The 16,270-nt window shown below is 42.0% G+C and overlaps 1 protein-coding gene across 1 annotated transcript in view; it reads right to left on the bottom strand.

Moving 5' to 3' along the window:
- The window catches only part of LOC114664744 (zinc finger protein 345-like), a 292,505-nt gene extending 276,750 nt beyond the window's left edge, over positions 1–15,755 (bottom strand). Inside the window, exon 1 of the mRNA XM_051925492.1 lies at positions 15,320–15,755. Within this exon, the coding sequence (XP_051781452.1) occupies positions 15,320–15,698 (379 nt within the window). The 5' untranslated portion in view covers positions 15,699–15,755. The remainder of the gene's footprint in view (positions 1–15,319) is intronic.
- Positions 15,756–16,270: the final 515 nt, after the last annotated feature.

The raw sequence follows: 16,270 nt of genomic DNA, 5'->3' as shown, positions 1-16,270 counted from the left end.
ACCTTGGACTAAAACGTTCCGCCACAAAGGCTGCTTCGTTTATTTTGCAGGATGAATATTTTCATTATGGTCAACTAATGTGGAACTAAAATGAATAAACCGTAATGTCAAGTTTTACTGCATGCACAGTTCCGATCGGGCCATGCCGTTAAGTGGATTTTTTTGTTTTTAATGGTTTTTTTATTAAGCACATGCGGTGTGTGTCACTACCTGGTTCCCATTGCCGGCCCGATCTGCGTGCACATGTGTATTGGAAGGCTACGTCATCACACACTTTACGGTGCTGCCCAATCTGTTTAACGCATGCATGAACACTTTACGGCATGTTAGGCTTTCAATACACCCTGCGCGCGCAAATCGGGTAATGACAGTGTTCATGCATGCATCAAACAGATTGGGCAGCACTGTAAAGTGTATGATGACATGGCCTTTCAATATGCCTGCGCGCGCAAATCGGGTAGGCACGCAGATCGGGTAGCGACAGACATATATAGATAGAGGCCACATTCACTGTGTTGCCCAGTCGACACGATACGTCAGCGCATACGCCATATTGCGAGTGGCAAAAGTGCCATTTAAACTAATACAGGTAAACGTGGAAACCAGGTTTTCTGATGAAAAAACAATAACGTTTAAAACAGTATCGTTTACATACAACAGATTTTGGCGAATCGTTTAAATGCGATTATTTATATCAATTTATACACTAATAATGACAATTATTAAATAATAATTATTATTAAATAATTCCTCCCATATAAGTAACATTTCTCGGACTGCCTTCTTCCATCTCTGAAACATTTCTAGACTTTGTCCTGTTCTTATGCAACACAGTACGGAAGTATTGGTTAATGCCCTAGTCACCTTACGTATAGATTACTGTAACGCTATTCTATCTGGCATCCCAAAAAAACTTACACATCGCTTACAACTTCTTCAAAATTCTGCTGCCAGGATAATAACCTGCTGTTCTAAATCCACTGAACATATTACACCTATTCTCTCTCATCTTTACTGGCTCCCAACAGAATACAATACAAAATACTGCTCTTAACATTTAAAGCTCTCCAGGACCTCACTGATCTCCTACAGACTTACACTCCTCTCACTCACTCAGATCCTCATCTGCAGCTCTACTTTCTGTACTGCAAATCAAACTCAGTTCTATGGGAGCTCGAGCGTCTCTCATTGTGCTCCTCAACTCTCATATACGTCAGCTCGATTCAATAACACATTTTAAAACTGCCCTCAAAACTTATCTTTTCAAACTGGCATACCAATTGTGAATTTTGCACTGTTACTGCCAGTTATCTTTGTTTGTTTGCCAATTATTTGTTTTTTGATTTATCATTCTCTTGTTTAAATTTTACTAATGTTGTTTAATTTTATTGTAAGGTGACCTTCAGTGCTAAGATTATAAAATGGGATTTTCTAATGGCCAAATATAACCAAAACAATTGTTCACCCTTACCTATGTAATCCCCTGGGATCTGGTTTGGAGTGTACTGCAGTTTGTACAATCCCAAGCAGCACATTTTTCATTACTTCACTCCGCAGCAGTGCCACTCACAATATGGCGGCAACGTTGACGTATAATGCTGCTGGTCATGCGGCGTCTAGTAATTCTGTGTCTATGGTTATACTGGTGTGACTAGTACTGGGACTGTGTATTACCTGTGGATCTCTGGGAAGACGTGTGCCCACAGGGGAAGAAAATAAAATAGTTCATTTTATTGTACACAAGCCTCCGTGTCAATCTGTGTCGGGTCAGGTGCTATATAGTGCCAAGCTTACACTGGCATAGCTGGCAGGATTCCGGTCCGTCCATTTGGACCGGGACCTGCATAAAAAAAAAGGTGTGTAAGGACCTGGCACAGCAGCACAAGGCATGTGCACAGCACAGCCGTGACCCCACAAGAGCGCACTGAAGTGCACACACGCAGCAGGGAGGCCACGGGTTAACCACCAGGGAGCCCCAAAGGATGCTGTGCTGATGTGGAAGAAAAGGTCCGGACAGACTCAAAGGTCGACCGCCCGACGCTGCCACCACGGGTTGCAACAGGAGGTAGGTGACGGGCTCTGAGGTAATGGGTCCATAGAATGTTTCTCTGCTTTTTCGTCTACCTACCTCCTAGACGCCGAGGAGCGGGATACCCGTTGGTGGCCGGAGAACGTGTGTCAATGTCATCTCCCCGGAGCAGCGAAGCCTTCTCATAACAGGTACGGTGGTGGGGGGGGCAGGGAAGATCTGTGTTGATACCCCGTCGATACAAGTGTAGAGACGGGGACGGCGAATCTCCACCCCGATCCCAACAGACAACCGAAGGGGCCATTGGGGGGAATGCAGGGCTTGGGTGGCTCGCGGTTGGCGGGAAAGGACAAGGGGAGCCAGAATCCACCGCCGACCGGAGAAACTAACCTGTTTCAGGCTGTGCTGGACGTGGAGTGCATCGTCCTACCCCTGCAGTCCCTTTCTCAGGTTTTCCAGGTTCTGGAAGAAGTAAAGGAAGGGCTGGAGAAGAAGCTCGGCACACCGATATCCTGCAGTGGGTGAGGCGACGCGGGCCTGATTCTTCCAGCTTGACCAATGCAATGGTACAGGCATGCGAAGCCTGTGCCGTACATGAAAGAAGGGGGTGGAGTGCAGCGGTAGCAGTGATCAGTACTGCTTGCCAGGCAACCCCGCCTCCTACAAGAGACGCAGCCGCGATGACTGACATCGTGGCAGAGGAACGTGCAGAGAGGCAGCTGATTGACATTGGTTGCCAAACAGCACTACCACAACTGCCGGCGTCAGTCTCACGGGCGTCCAAAGGGGTGCAGAAGGCACGGGGTGCCCGTTCTTTCCATAAGGGGACCCAGACCGTCGGTGCGCCCCAGAGTAGAAGGAGGACCCGGGACAAGACAGGGACTCCTAACAGTGCACAGCGCGAGCCTGTCTGTTCAAAGGCAGTGGAGGGCTGTGCTGCAAAGGGGCGGATACACTGCAAGCCCACAGCTGAGCAGAAGTCGAGGCAGGAATTCTCTTTATGCTTCCACACCCGCAGGGTTGGGAGTAAAGTGGAGCGGCATTGCTACGAATGCGGATGCTGTGGACATGGCTGGAGGGGTTGTCTCTGGAGGATGTCCAAAAGATGCGGACGTCAAGACAACTCCTCCCGATTTTCCAGTTTTGTCTCCACAGGACAGGTCCACAAACCGGATGACGCCATCTCCCTGTCTTGGAGAAGACCAGCCCTTACGGGACGTGCCGCTAATCCCGACAGGGCTCAGCGAAGAGAGGGGCAATGTGGCAGGCGGCTGGCGTCCATGCCCAGCCGGGACGCCCCTGCACACTATATTCAGGGGGAGCAGCCCTGGACAGTGCAATACCACCCCCTGGACGCTAGATGGCCGTCCCCCTGGGATGGAGCGGTGTCTCGGTTACCCACAGGGCTCCCTGGGAATTGGAGTTGGGTGCAACCCTGTTGGGTCCCGCAGGCACCGCCAGGGGGTGCTGTGTTTGGGACTCTTGAGCCCATGTGGGTAGCAGATCCATCACACCTGGAAGTGCAGCCGGAACTCGGTGATCAAGCACCTGGAGCACTTCTGGGTGAACTATAGGAGAGGAAAAGTGCTTGTTGTACTGGTGTGACTAGTACTGGGACTGTGTATTACCTGTGGGTCACAGGGAAGACGTGTGCCCACAGGGGAAGAAAATAAAATAGTTTATTTTATTGTACACGTGCCTCCGTGTCAATCTGTCGGGTCAGGCACTATAAAGCACCAAGCTTACAACGGATATCAGCAAGAGTAAAAGGGGAGGTTTACAGGACGGTAGTGAGACCAGCTATGTTATATGGGTTAGAGATGGTGGTACTGACCAGAAAGCAGGAGACAGAGCTGGAGGTGGCAGAGTTAAAGATGCTAAGATTTGCATTGGGTGTGACAAGGATGGACAGGATTAGAAATGAGGACATTAGAGGGTCAGCTCCACTTGGACGGTTGGGAGACAAAGTCAGAGAGATGAGATTGCATTGATTTGGACATGTGCAGAGGAGAGATGCTGGGTATATTGGGAGGATACTAAGGATAGAACTGCCAGGCAAGAGAAAAAGAGGAAGGCCTAAGAGAAGGTTTATGGATGTGGTGAGAGGACATGCAGGTGATCGGTGTAGCAGAAAAAGATGCAGAGAACAGAAAGATATGGAAGAAGATGATCTGCTGTGGCAACCCCTAACGGGAGCAGCCGAAAGAAGAAGAGGAAGATTTTATACAAGTCATTTGGGTGTAAGATGATGAACCAACCAGAGTAAGTTTATGCATTGACAGTTACGTAAAGTCAATTGCTTATAAAGTAGACCTATACCAATCATAATTTGATCCTTATCATGCTGTAACTAATTGCTATAAAGAATGCTCCCTGTTCAAGCATTTGCTGAATAGAAATAAATGATAAAGTTTTATCAGACTTGTCCTACTCTTTCTTTAATTAAAGATGTTGATTTCTACCACACTATGTACCTGAGTCTTCCTGTATGTATGCCTTTTGTCTGATATACTCATCCTCCCTTTTTCAGAGTGCTCGAACTTGAAGCCAATGCTGTTCCCTATGAATATAAACACATTGATGAGGTAGGACGAGTAACATCATTGGCAACTGTGCCATTTTCAAAGTCCCTGGGCAGCATGAAGGAAATGTCTCCATGTGTAATTCTATTGCTCAGCATGGGGTCATCCGATGTTTAATGAAAAAATGAGCACCCACAAACACAGATTACTTCCATCCAAAAATATACACAAGAAGAAAACTATCCTGACTAATAGTTGAAAACTTAAACGTTCTTCTCTCTGCACCACTAACGCACTAGTAAAGAAGCATCTGCAAGCCTGAAGACCGGTCAAAAGACGACCCCTGGTGGCCTGGACTTCAGTTTTATATTGCTGGCCCTCTTGCCTAGTCAATCGTTACTTACATTTTCCAGGGTTTCCCCAATAGTAAGTGACGTCGAGTCACGCACCATATGTCCTCCTCTTATTAGGTGCAGTCTCCCTATATTAAACCTCCACCTTTCCCCACGCATACGTTATCAACCACGTTTCGCCGGCAGCTCGCTCGTCTATGCAGGTGAGTTACATGGTGACATTTCACCTACTTCACTCCGTTAATTTCTTTACATGCATAATCTCTGTTCCAACAACCTCCTAAACTCAGCACTCTGATCTTTCCTTCCTGCTGTGGCTTTGGGCATGTGCTTTGCCATCAGGCCGCTGCAATCTGAAAGTGCTGCAGGAGATAATATAGCGGCATCGGACAAGCACCTCACTGTAGTGTCTTTTCAAGCCCACAGAAGCCCTCTGACTTGCAGGCCTTTAAGTCAGTGGGACAACTCACACCGGGGACACCAAAGAACAGAGTGACATTGCCCCACCACCGAGTCCTCCTTCACTGGAGCACTAAAATAATAGATAAGAAACTTTTACCTCCATAACTATTTAACTGGATATGATAATCTATAAATAGCCATTCTTAACGCCACTTTTAAATTGTCTGAATAAATGGCTTATCACAAATTCTCAGTCCTTCACTTTTTTTACTTTATTAAACTAAATAGTGGATGATGAATATACACTGGTTTAAATGGAAACAAGTTAGACGGAGAACTGCTGTTTCCTTTGTCATTTGTATCTTATTGCTAGTAAAGAGCAAATGAAAACAGTGAATGCAGCAGTTTAAGACTAAATAAGCAATTAAGGGTGAGAAATATCTTAACATGTGAGACAAATAATATCAGTCAGTCATAGTCAAACCTGCTTTCCCTTGAACAGGGTTGTGGGTGTCTGTTGGAGCCTCTCCCAGCTAGCATAGGGCGCAAGGCAGGAACAAATCCAGGACTGGGCACAATGAAGTAGAAAAATGTTGTTTGAGCAATGACTGATTGAACAGTAATAACTGACATCTCATTAATCAATCAGGTTAAAACAAAAACCTGCAGCCACTGCAGTCCTCCAGGACTGACGATGCTCCTGTGAAAGAAAAATTAACTGCTTGCAAGATACTAAGGGTTAATAGCTGACAAAGCCATTTTGCTATAACTATTCATACTGTCTGTCTGTCATAAGACAGGGTACAGTAAGCTGACCAAAGACAATTTCCAGTTTCTTAGGAACGCATCTATTTGACACAGGAAAGATGGCCTTTCCTTCTTTAGGGTCTATCTGATCAGTGAAAAAAAATAAGAACAGATGGCCCATTAGCGTACTAAAACAAAAAGCTTAAGTAAATGATATTATGTTTATTTTTAAGAAATAAAGGGGGAGGAAGAAGAAATTATAAAGCGCCAATAGAAAAAAAATGTAACTGCTCTTCTGCCTTGCAACGTAGAATCCACATACTCATTTGTGACGGAATAAAAATCTAATTGATTGAACTTGTCCTGTCTTCCTCGGGCGAGTTGTTTTACTTCCACAGCTGCTACTCCTTCAGAATATTTTGCCACAGTCAGAACAGCAATACAATTTCTCTCCATTGTGTACTCTTAAGTGAACTTGAAGCCTGCCATTTGTGCTAAATCCTTTGCCACATTCAAAACAGCAATATAGCATTTCTCTTGTGTAAATTATTGTATGAATCTGAAGATTGCTTGTATTAAAGAACATTTGAACACCAATATGGCCTTTCTCCAATATGAAATCTTTTATGTTTTTGAAATCTGCCACTCCTAGAGAATTGTTTTCCACAGTCAAAACAGCAATATGGCCTCTGTCAAGTGTGTACAGTGGAACCTCGGTTTGCGAGTAACTTGGTTTACGAGTGTTTTGCTAGACGAGCAAAAATTTTTTATAAATTTTGACTTGATAAATGAGCGAGGTCTTGCAGTACGAATAGTATGTATACGCTTTGTCTGCTGAGCATCATGTGATCACAACTGAGCTGATGGTTCTTCTCTCTCTCTCACTGCGGGATTGTGGGCAATCGTCTCCTATTCTCCATCTGAGTCGGCGTGCCTCACTCATATAGTCAACATCCGTACGAGCGTATGCTGTTTACTACAGCATTAGCATTGTGACTGTGTGTGCTCGCACGCACGTGTGTGTGTGTGTGTTGTGACATGCGAGTCCCCGTCTTGCACCCTAAAACACGAAGCCGAGTCTCAGTACTTTAGCAACACCAGCTTTATTCAGCTTGAAACAGCAACAGCGTGGTTATTTATACACAGACACAGCAGTCAGGCAGGACCCTGCACATTTATAATGTTCCTTGTATCACCCATCGACGGCAGGCGCTTATAGCATGTCCGCAATCTTTTCGGATTCGCTTTTACGCCAAACTGCTACAAAGCTGGGAGACTGCGATTGCTTTGGGACGCTCTTCCGCGTGTCATCCCGTTGGGTGCAATCCTACAAGAGTTTAAAAACTCACTCACACCACACATGATTCTTTCAAAAGGTAAAGTGCAGGTTAATTTGTTTTATGTATTTTTAATTTATATTTTGTATTAATCATTTTTATATGAATAGTTTTGGGTTGTGGAACAAATCATCTGAGTTTCCATTATTTCTTATGGGGAAATTCACTTTGATATACGAGTGCTTTGGACTACGAGCACGTTTCCGGAACGAATTATGCTCGCAAACCGAGGTTCCACTGTATTTTTAAATGGATCTGAAGCTTGCCATTTGTGCCAATTCCTTTGCCACACTCTGAACAGCTATATGGCATTTCTCCTTTGTGAGTTCTTGTATTAGTATAAAGATTGCAGATTGTCAGAAACTTGTTTGCTACATTCAGAAGTGTGATCTAGCTTCTCTCCGGTGTGAATTCTTGCATGACTCTTAAGATTGCTTATATCAGAAAATTCTTTGCCACATTCCAAACAATGATAAGGCCTCTCCCCATTATGAATTCTTTTATGTCTCTGAAAACTGCCAATAGTAGAGAATCGCTTACTACACTCAGAACAGCAATATGGTTTCTCTCCAGTGTGTATTCTTGTGTGGGTCTTAAGATGGGTACTGGTGTTAAATTGTTTCCCACATTCATTACAGAAATATGGCTTCTCTCCTGTGTGAATTCTTGTGTGGGTCTTAAGATGAGTACTGGTGTTAAATTGTTTCCCACATTCATTACAGCAATATGGCTTATCTCCAGTGTGAATTATTGTGTGGGTCTTAAGATGACCACTGGTGTTAAATTGTTTCCCACATTCATTACAGCAATATGGCTTCTCTCCAGTGTGTATCCGTTTGTGAATTTCAAGGCTGCTTTTGCTAAAGAATTGTTTTCCACATTCAGAACAATATGGCTTCTGTTGTGTGTGACCCCTGTGAATTTCAGATCTCGATTTCTCTTTAAATGTTCTTGTCTGCTTTTGGCAAACATCCAGAGCTGTAGATTTTGAATTGTGCACCGGTCGTTGAATGTGGATTATTCTTACCCTTGTTAATTTCACAACACGTAGAGAACTATATGTCACTGAGGCTGGTGTCAAAATCTCTGATTCCGATGTCAGTTTTTTCACGTTTTCATTTTGCTGTGATCTACAGTGAAGAGAGGTCTCAAAAAATGAAGACTGAGAGATGGTACGTCTTTCTTGTAAATCTGCAGAAATGAAAAATGTACAGTTTCAAATAAACATTCAGAAGTTCAGAAAGAGTGGGTGACCAGTTAATCCAGTTCCAGATGTAATTATTTTCCCCCCACAGACTGCATAAAAACAGGTTTACCACTGTGCTAAAAAAACAAAAAAAATGTATACACATTTTAATACAAAATGTGCATTGAGAAGGATAAAAATGTAATGTTGTATTTGTGTCTTAATGGTGATGTTACTTTCTATGAACTTGTATGTAACCTGTGTGTACTAACTGAGCAAACCCTTTAATTGTATAACCCAGAGTAGTAGTAATTGTAATTTATGAACCCTTATTAAGAATATTTGAACAGTTACTTAGGAAAAGAGAATTTCCAGAGGACTGGAAAGTTGCAAATGTGACTTCAGTCTTTAAGAAGGAAAACAAAATTGGTCCATGTAATTACAGACCAAAAAAAGTCTTACTTCTGCAATATGCAAAAATAAGAAAAACATAACAAGGATTATTAAAATAATATATTATATAAGTGCCAGCATGTGTTTATAAGAGGGAGATCCAGCCAAACTGGAAATGGAATAATTTACAAAAACAAAACATATGAAAACAGTTACCCACACCCAAGACTAATTCTAAAACTAGATGCTGTAAGGATCAGAGGATCTCAACTTGTTTAACCAATAGGAGACAAAGAGAAAATTAAGTATACTGTAGTAAAGTGTACACTGCTACATGTTGGCAATAGAAACATCAATTATAAATACAAAATAGGAAACACTGTACTACAGGAAGCAACCTCAGAAGAGAACTTAGGCAATTTTGTTGACACAATATTTTCATCGGCTAAGCAATGTGTAGACGTAATTAAAAAAGGCAAAAAAGAACGGTTATATCATAAAATCTGTTTAATATAACTGTCCATATTTGCCAATTGGAGGATGTACATCCCAGCCAATCAGAGGCTAGTTTACCAACACACCACTGCCTGTGGTTAAAGCCAATCTGAGCATTAATCTTTGGCAGTCCCAAACTGTACAAATAATTAATGGTGTTATTGTTTCCCAAGTGCAAGTTCTTGTTGGAGGAATGTAGAATCTGTGTGCCACGTTTACATTTACTTATTTGGCTGACACCTTTACCCAAGGCGTCTTATAACATTTATGATACAATTGGTTACATTTCTTTTTAGTTTTCCATTTGGAGCACAAGCTGGTCAGGTGACTTGCTCATGGTCGCCCAGTGTCAGTAGTGGGATTTGAAGCCACAACCTCAGGGTTTGAAGTCCAAAGTCTTAACTACTGCACCACAATACCTACCAACTTCTTTCAGTCTTATAGCAGTGTTGGGATTGTTTGAGTATAATTGACTTATTGGCCAAAAAATTAATGTAATCATATTTTCTTAATCGACTAAACAAGCCCCAACAAAAGACAGCCCCTATAAATATCACTCAAAAGTCTCCTCTGTGCGAGTATTTTTTCACTTGAAAAAATCAACAAGAATGCTGTTATTTATTATGTAAAAAACAGATGATATTACAGCAGAACTAGTTCTATGCATGGAAAGCTAAAAGGGAAATGGTATAAAAACAAAAACTATAATCAGGACAAGAGAGTACCATAAATAATTCACTTCAACTCACTTAGTCATCAGACAATTGCTCTTGTACTGATGTGAAATTGATTGACTTGAGAAATTCATGTAAGTGAGAAGGGTTGAGATGAAAGTTTGAGCCATGGTATTTCTTTGGGTAGCATAGACAAATACAGTAGCTGGCTAAATACAATTCAGTAGTCTGTTAAATCCACGTGTTAAGCTTACTTCGAATGGAGTATCATATTCTTCATTTGACAGATATTTACAAAAATATCCACTTGCAGAGCCACAGAACCATACGTCACCGCTGATCTAGGACTGCAGTTGCAGGACGGACATGACATCACTGCAGTTTCAGGACTGACTTCAGAAAATTACTTTTGGAAGGTTATGGCCGATCTTAGCAAGTAAGTTGCCGGAACTGACGTGACCACTGTTTCAGGACGGAGGTTCAGATGATGACTTTTGGAAGCTTTCGGCAGGTTATGGGCCCGTTCAAGAATTAAGAGATAAACTAACATAATTAATGTAGCAGCAGACAACAAAAATTATTTGGGCAAAGGATTTTGAATTGCTCAGTTTTCTTAAAAGCAACATCATCTGACACTACTTCACTGACATAAAAAGAAGACAATTTATTATAAAGTGGTGTAGAAATTTCAACCTTATCCGTTGATTACCTTCTCATTAAAAAAACTTAACCTTCACTTCTTAACCGAACAGGAATATGTTTGTTGATTGTTTCATGAAAAATTCTCCCCCTATGATGGGTGGATGAATCCAATTTATAAAATGTAAAGGACAGCCGGGTCCCATGCCCGGCAGGGACGCCTCTGCTACATCTGTTCCGGGGGAGCAGCCATGGACTGTTCAATACCTCCCCCGGGACGCTTGGTGGCAGCCTCCCTGGCAGCCAATGATTCCCCAACCCAGCGCATGGCTCCAGGGGAGATGGAGTCCTCCACAGCCTGGTTGGGGGCTCGGAGGGCCGCCAGGTGGAGCTGCGTGGAGTCAGCAGCCTGGCTGGTCATACCTTCAGCCCCACCCGGAAGGGCACTATGGATCGGGTGGACAAGCACCTGGACGGCTTCCGGGTGGGATATAAAAAGGGCCAGCCACCACCACTCAGAGAGCCAGAGTCGGGAGGAAGGAGGACGAAGCCTGAGGGCGAGTGGTGGTGCTGAGGTAGATAGAGAGAAAGAGACCATTAATTGTGAGTGTATTTTGGGACTGTGTTGGGCCTGTGGGACACGGGGAAGGCGTGCCCCACGGCTGAAGATAAATAAAAAAGCATTTGTTTAAGTACGTGCCTCTGCCTGAGTCTGTGCCGGGTCGGGCGCTATATAGCGCCTTTTACAAAAATATACAACAAACAATAAAACAGAACTTCCAGCCATCCATTATCCAACACGTTATATCCTAACTACAGGGTCACGGGGGTCTGCTGGAGCCAATCCCAGCCAACACAGGGCGCAAGGCAGGAAACAAACCCCGGGCAGGGCGCCAACCCACCACAGGGCACACACACACCAAGTACACACAAGGGACAATTTAGAATCGCCAATCCACCTAACCTGCATGTCTTTGGACTGTGGGAGGAAACCGGAGCGCCCGGAGGAAACCCACACAGACACGGGGAGAACATGCAAACTCCACGCGGGGAGGACCCGGGAAGCGAACCCGGGTCTCCTAACTGCGAGGCAGCAGCGCTACCCACTGCGCCACCAAGAACTTAAAAGATCTTAATTTTCCATTCATCAGGAAAATAGACTAAACTTTGGGCAAAAATTATTTTTATCACAACTTGATGACAATACAACATTAAGTGTTGATGCCCCCCCCGTTTTTACGAGGCAAACTGAACAGCACCGTAACCAACAACAACATTTATTTAATTAACACATTTTCATACAAAAAAGTAGCTCAAAGTGCTTTACATAATGAAGACAAGAAAAATAAAAGACAAAATAAGAAATTAAAATAAGACAACATTAGTTAACATAGAAAAAGAGTAAGGTCCGATGGCCAGGGAGGACAGAAAAAACAAAAAAATAACTCCAGACGGCTAGAGAAAAAAATAAAATCTGAAGGGATTCCAGGCCACGAGACTGCCCAGTCCCCTCTGTGTTGTAGTATTGTAGTCATTAACAATTTGCTCATCAGCCAAAGAACAAAGATTACATACATGTAATGTTACATTAACTTTTCAACCTGTTTTAAAAAACATTTTGCAAAATGTAGTTTTTATAATTATAATTAAAAACAACAGTAATTCTGCCATCTTTTATTTGTGCTCGAGAATGTAGTGCTCATGCCTAGAAACGGAGACTTGTTGTGTCAAGAAATGGAGGCGTTGTGTTCACCTGGCCTAGAAATGGTGATGTCACTTCTGTCCAGAAACTGCGGGTCTAGCCCTGTGGTGACGTATGGTGCTGTGGCTCTGCAAATGGATGCTACTCGATATTTTTAGCTAGGGACAGCAAATTCAAACTCTTCAGCTGTCATCTTGTAGATCTAAAAGAAAAGTACTTGTTATGGTGTTAAGTATGATATCTATTGTTTTTTTTTTCCCAAAAAAGAAACACCGCCAATGAACATTAAAAATGTAAAGATGAACTAAATGATTTACACAGAATCTGCGATCCATCCTTGTCACAGTTCTGAGAGAAATTGTCATACAGTAAGAAATCAAAATATTGAGAAACAGGTCTGAAAAGAAATGATATATAGAAGTTGCAATGAAATATATCAGGTCAGGTCGGAGAGCATGCACTGGTACAGCATTTTGCCGCACCCATTACACAATGAAACAGCTTGGGATCCTGGTTGAAAAACCCCCAGGCAAACACTTGGTCCAATCCCATCCTTTGGAAATGACCATCTATCTGCCGCAACCAGGTGTTAAATACACGCAGCTTCAAATGTATTATAGTACATCAGCTTTGCTTTCATCCACTCTTTAAGAGATATGAACTGCCATCTTCTGAAACAAGCTTTAAGGTGGTATCATTTATACTTTGCAATATTATTAAGCCACATTAAGTCAAATATACATAGCTGAGGCAAACATATTGGAATTACACAAAATACCCTTACAAATGTATTTACATCTTCTAAATCAAAAATCCACATGTGGTCTCAAGAATATTATTTTTTAATAAATGCGTGATCATTTTTTTTAAAAGTTCACTTGCAATTCTAAATATATGTTTTACGTACATCTCCCATCTCATAACCAAAAAAACCTGCTTATATGACTTCATGTCTTTTTTTCCAATAAAAATTCAAATACAGCAAGCATTAAATAAAATGGATAAAATGTGTCAGATTAGTCAATAAAATGCTTGATATTATGTTGGTAACAATTAATCTTCATTATTGGCCATCCCACAATCTTGCAATTTCTAAGACAACACAGTTGGGAGACATTTTTCAACAGTGGGGGCACTGGAGATAATATACTTAGTGACGAGAAACAAGGAGATTTTTCTTTGCTTAAATTGTGCTTCTCTGTGGAGTGCTTTCACAAGGGGTCTTGATTCAGATATTATTACTTACTGTTGGAAATGCCCGCTTCCATCACTGTGAATGGTAATGTAAATAGATTGTCAGCACTGACTTTTCTAACATTGCTTTTAAAAAGCTAACAGATCACAACAGCAGTCAGACTGTGTTTCCCTGTCGATCGAGTGTGATCTTTCTTCAAATAAGCAAAGGTATCTAGTATATACAGCAGATTATTTACATAAACAAAAACAAATTTGATTTCAGAGTTGTTGGGTTTGTTTGACCTTCACTTTGTAAAAGGGCATCAATATATTAATAACTGCTCATCCAAGAGTATGTCTGTTCCTACTTATAACACATGATGAAGTTCAGCACAATGTGTGCCAAGTGTCAAGATATACCGGCAAAGCTATCAGTTTTACATGGGAACAGGAGAACATGCAAGATGGCACATTGTGGATGGAGTGATTTCACATAAATGGCAGACCTGACGATGTATGAGTATGAAAATACAAACAAACTGGACAACACACAGGAGAACCTCCTGACGTTTGTTGGAGTAAGTCTTGAATGTTCATTCACGTGCTACTCTTAGCACTGAGGATCCCGTTCTGGAGTAACAATGAAAAAGCTGAAGAATGCAGGTGTCCCTCTGGCCCATACTGAAGTATTGAAGCTGAGGGAGCCAGCTTAGGCCATATTGATAATGTTTTAGATGTGTGTGGCCCTTTCAAAGGTAGTTTATCTGGTAAGCCCCAGAAGGAGAGCAGTTAAGGTAGTCTAAAGTGTAGACTTTTCAGGGGAAGTTCCCATACGCAGTGGCCCATGGCCTCTGTTGAGGTGTTATTATTGCTCTGTATTTGATCTGTAACAAGGCAGGGGCAGCAATAGGCTCGTACCAGCGTTATGTTGGAGGCGTGAGCACTGCCCATGTAAATCAAGGCTAAAAACGTAGACATTTCCAGTATTGACTTATCCAACAATACAAGAAGAATCCCAGAGGTTAAAGAACCTTTTTTGAGATGTTACCGACAATCCCCAAGTCAGTTTGCTAAATGTGCTACTGTGCATTTATATGGAGAATATAGTCTTTACTCCCGAGATTGATCTCTCATTACCTAATACAACTGTTGGTAGTTTCACAGATCATTTACAGTATCTAGTAGTATTTGCTGTTAAAGAAAGGAGTTAATCAAGGCTTGGTCAAATAACCATCCCTCAAACTTAAGTTTCTTTTAGAGCTCTGAGACATTTCTATCAGTTGTGTGAGTTGCTGAATAGTACTATTGCGTCAAGTAGGATTATAATATACCTCCGGCAATAACCTCCTTAGGGTAATGTTAATCCTGGGAATCAGCTAACATTCATGCTTGTCCTTTTACATGGTGTAAACCTGGTAAACTGTGGCACTGTGGTCATTGCACAGCATTTCAGGGAATTCAAAAATAATAAATTATGGTTTTAAACAATGAGTTGCTCAGTTTAAAACATATCTATGGCATCTAATTAAAACAAGTTTGGTGTTTAGTTTTGAGTTCATGAATTAAAATCAGCTCACATTTCTTAATTATGAGAAAGACTCCCCTGTAGGTAGATCATACGGAGCTTCATATAGATTTTTTTTACAATCATTTTTATATCTTACCTTCTCCAGAATGCACTGAACATGATGCATTCTCTGTCTCCTTTATGTCAGAATCCAAAGGTTCGGTTTTCACTTGGACATAATCATTCTGGAAGGAGCGAGATCTACTTTTTGTGAAGTCTGTTCCAGTTAGCTCTTTTTCTGGACACACAAGTTGAGAGACGGCCTCTGATTTGAAGTCTTCTGCCTTGACATGGATTACAATTGTATTTAGCTGCAAGTCACTTGCATCTGATGTTGGCTCAGATTCTCTTTTAACACTTATTAGTCCCAATTTAAAAACTTCCTCTTCCTCAATGCTACAGATATTCATCTGATGTTGCATGCATTCCCATTCACAGTCTTCTTCCTTAATGTGCACATTCTTATTGTTTTCCATGTCATACAAAGAAAGGAGACTCCTGTGTAGTCAGAGATTGTCCCTTTCCTTGTACTGCACAAGGGGCTTGTACCCAAATGTTGCAGTTTTCTTTATAGGAGGCTTTCCCTCAGCATCCCACTCCAATTCCCCTACCATGAAAGAAAATGACTAAGTATATTAAGTAAGCAGGTCTTTACTTAGAATAGGCAACACTTCCAGTTAGTGCTGGGGCAGGATGAGATTTTGGCTTTCCAAGTTTTTCCTGTTGCCCCTCAGAGAACTACAAGATCTTCAAGTCACAACACTTAGAGAAGCAAGCAATATTTCAGGTTACCGATGGGTGAAAATGTCTACGCCAGTCTACTTTATATAAATTAAAACCCACCAATCACACTGAAACATAAGCCGTGTCCTTCACTCCAATTGGCCAATGCAGTTGGTTACTAGCCTTCTGTTGATCTGCTTATTGTTACAGTTGTTGAGAGGTGCTCCAGTTTTCTGGTTCTTTCCGTGTGCCACTAGAGTTAAAATTAAAAAGTGGACAAAGCAGCACCCAACCAAAAAACCAACTGTGAAGCAACACAGCACAG

Source organism: Erpetoichthys calabaricus, chromosome 1, assembly GCF_900747795.2.
Source record: "Erpetoichthys calabaricus chromosome 1, fErpCal1.3, whole genome shotgun sequence".
NCBI lineage: Eukaryota > Metazoa > Chordata > Cladistia > Polypteriformes > Polypteridae > Erpetoichthys > Erpetoichthys calabaricus.
The sequence above is the reverse complement of the archived record's forward strand: the minus strand, read 5'-3'. Positions and strand labels throughout refer to the sequence as shown.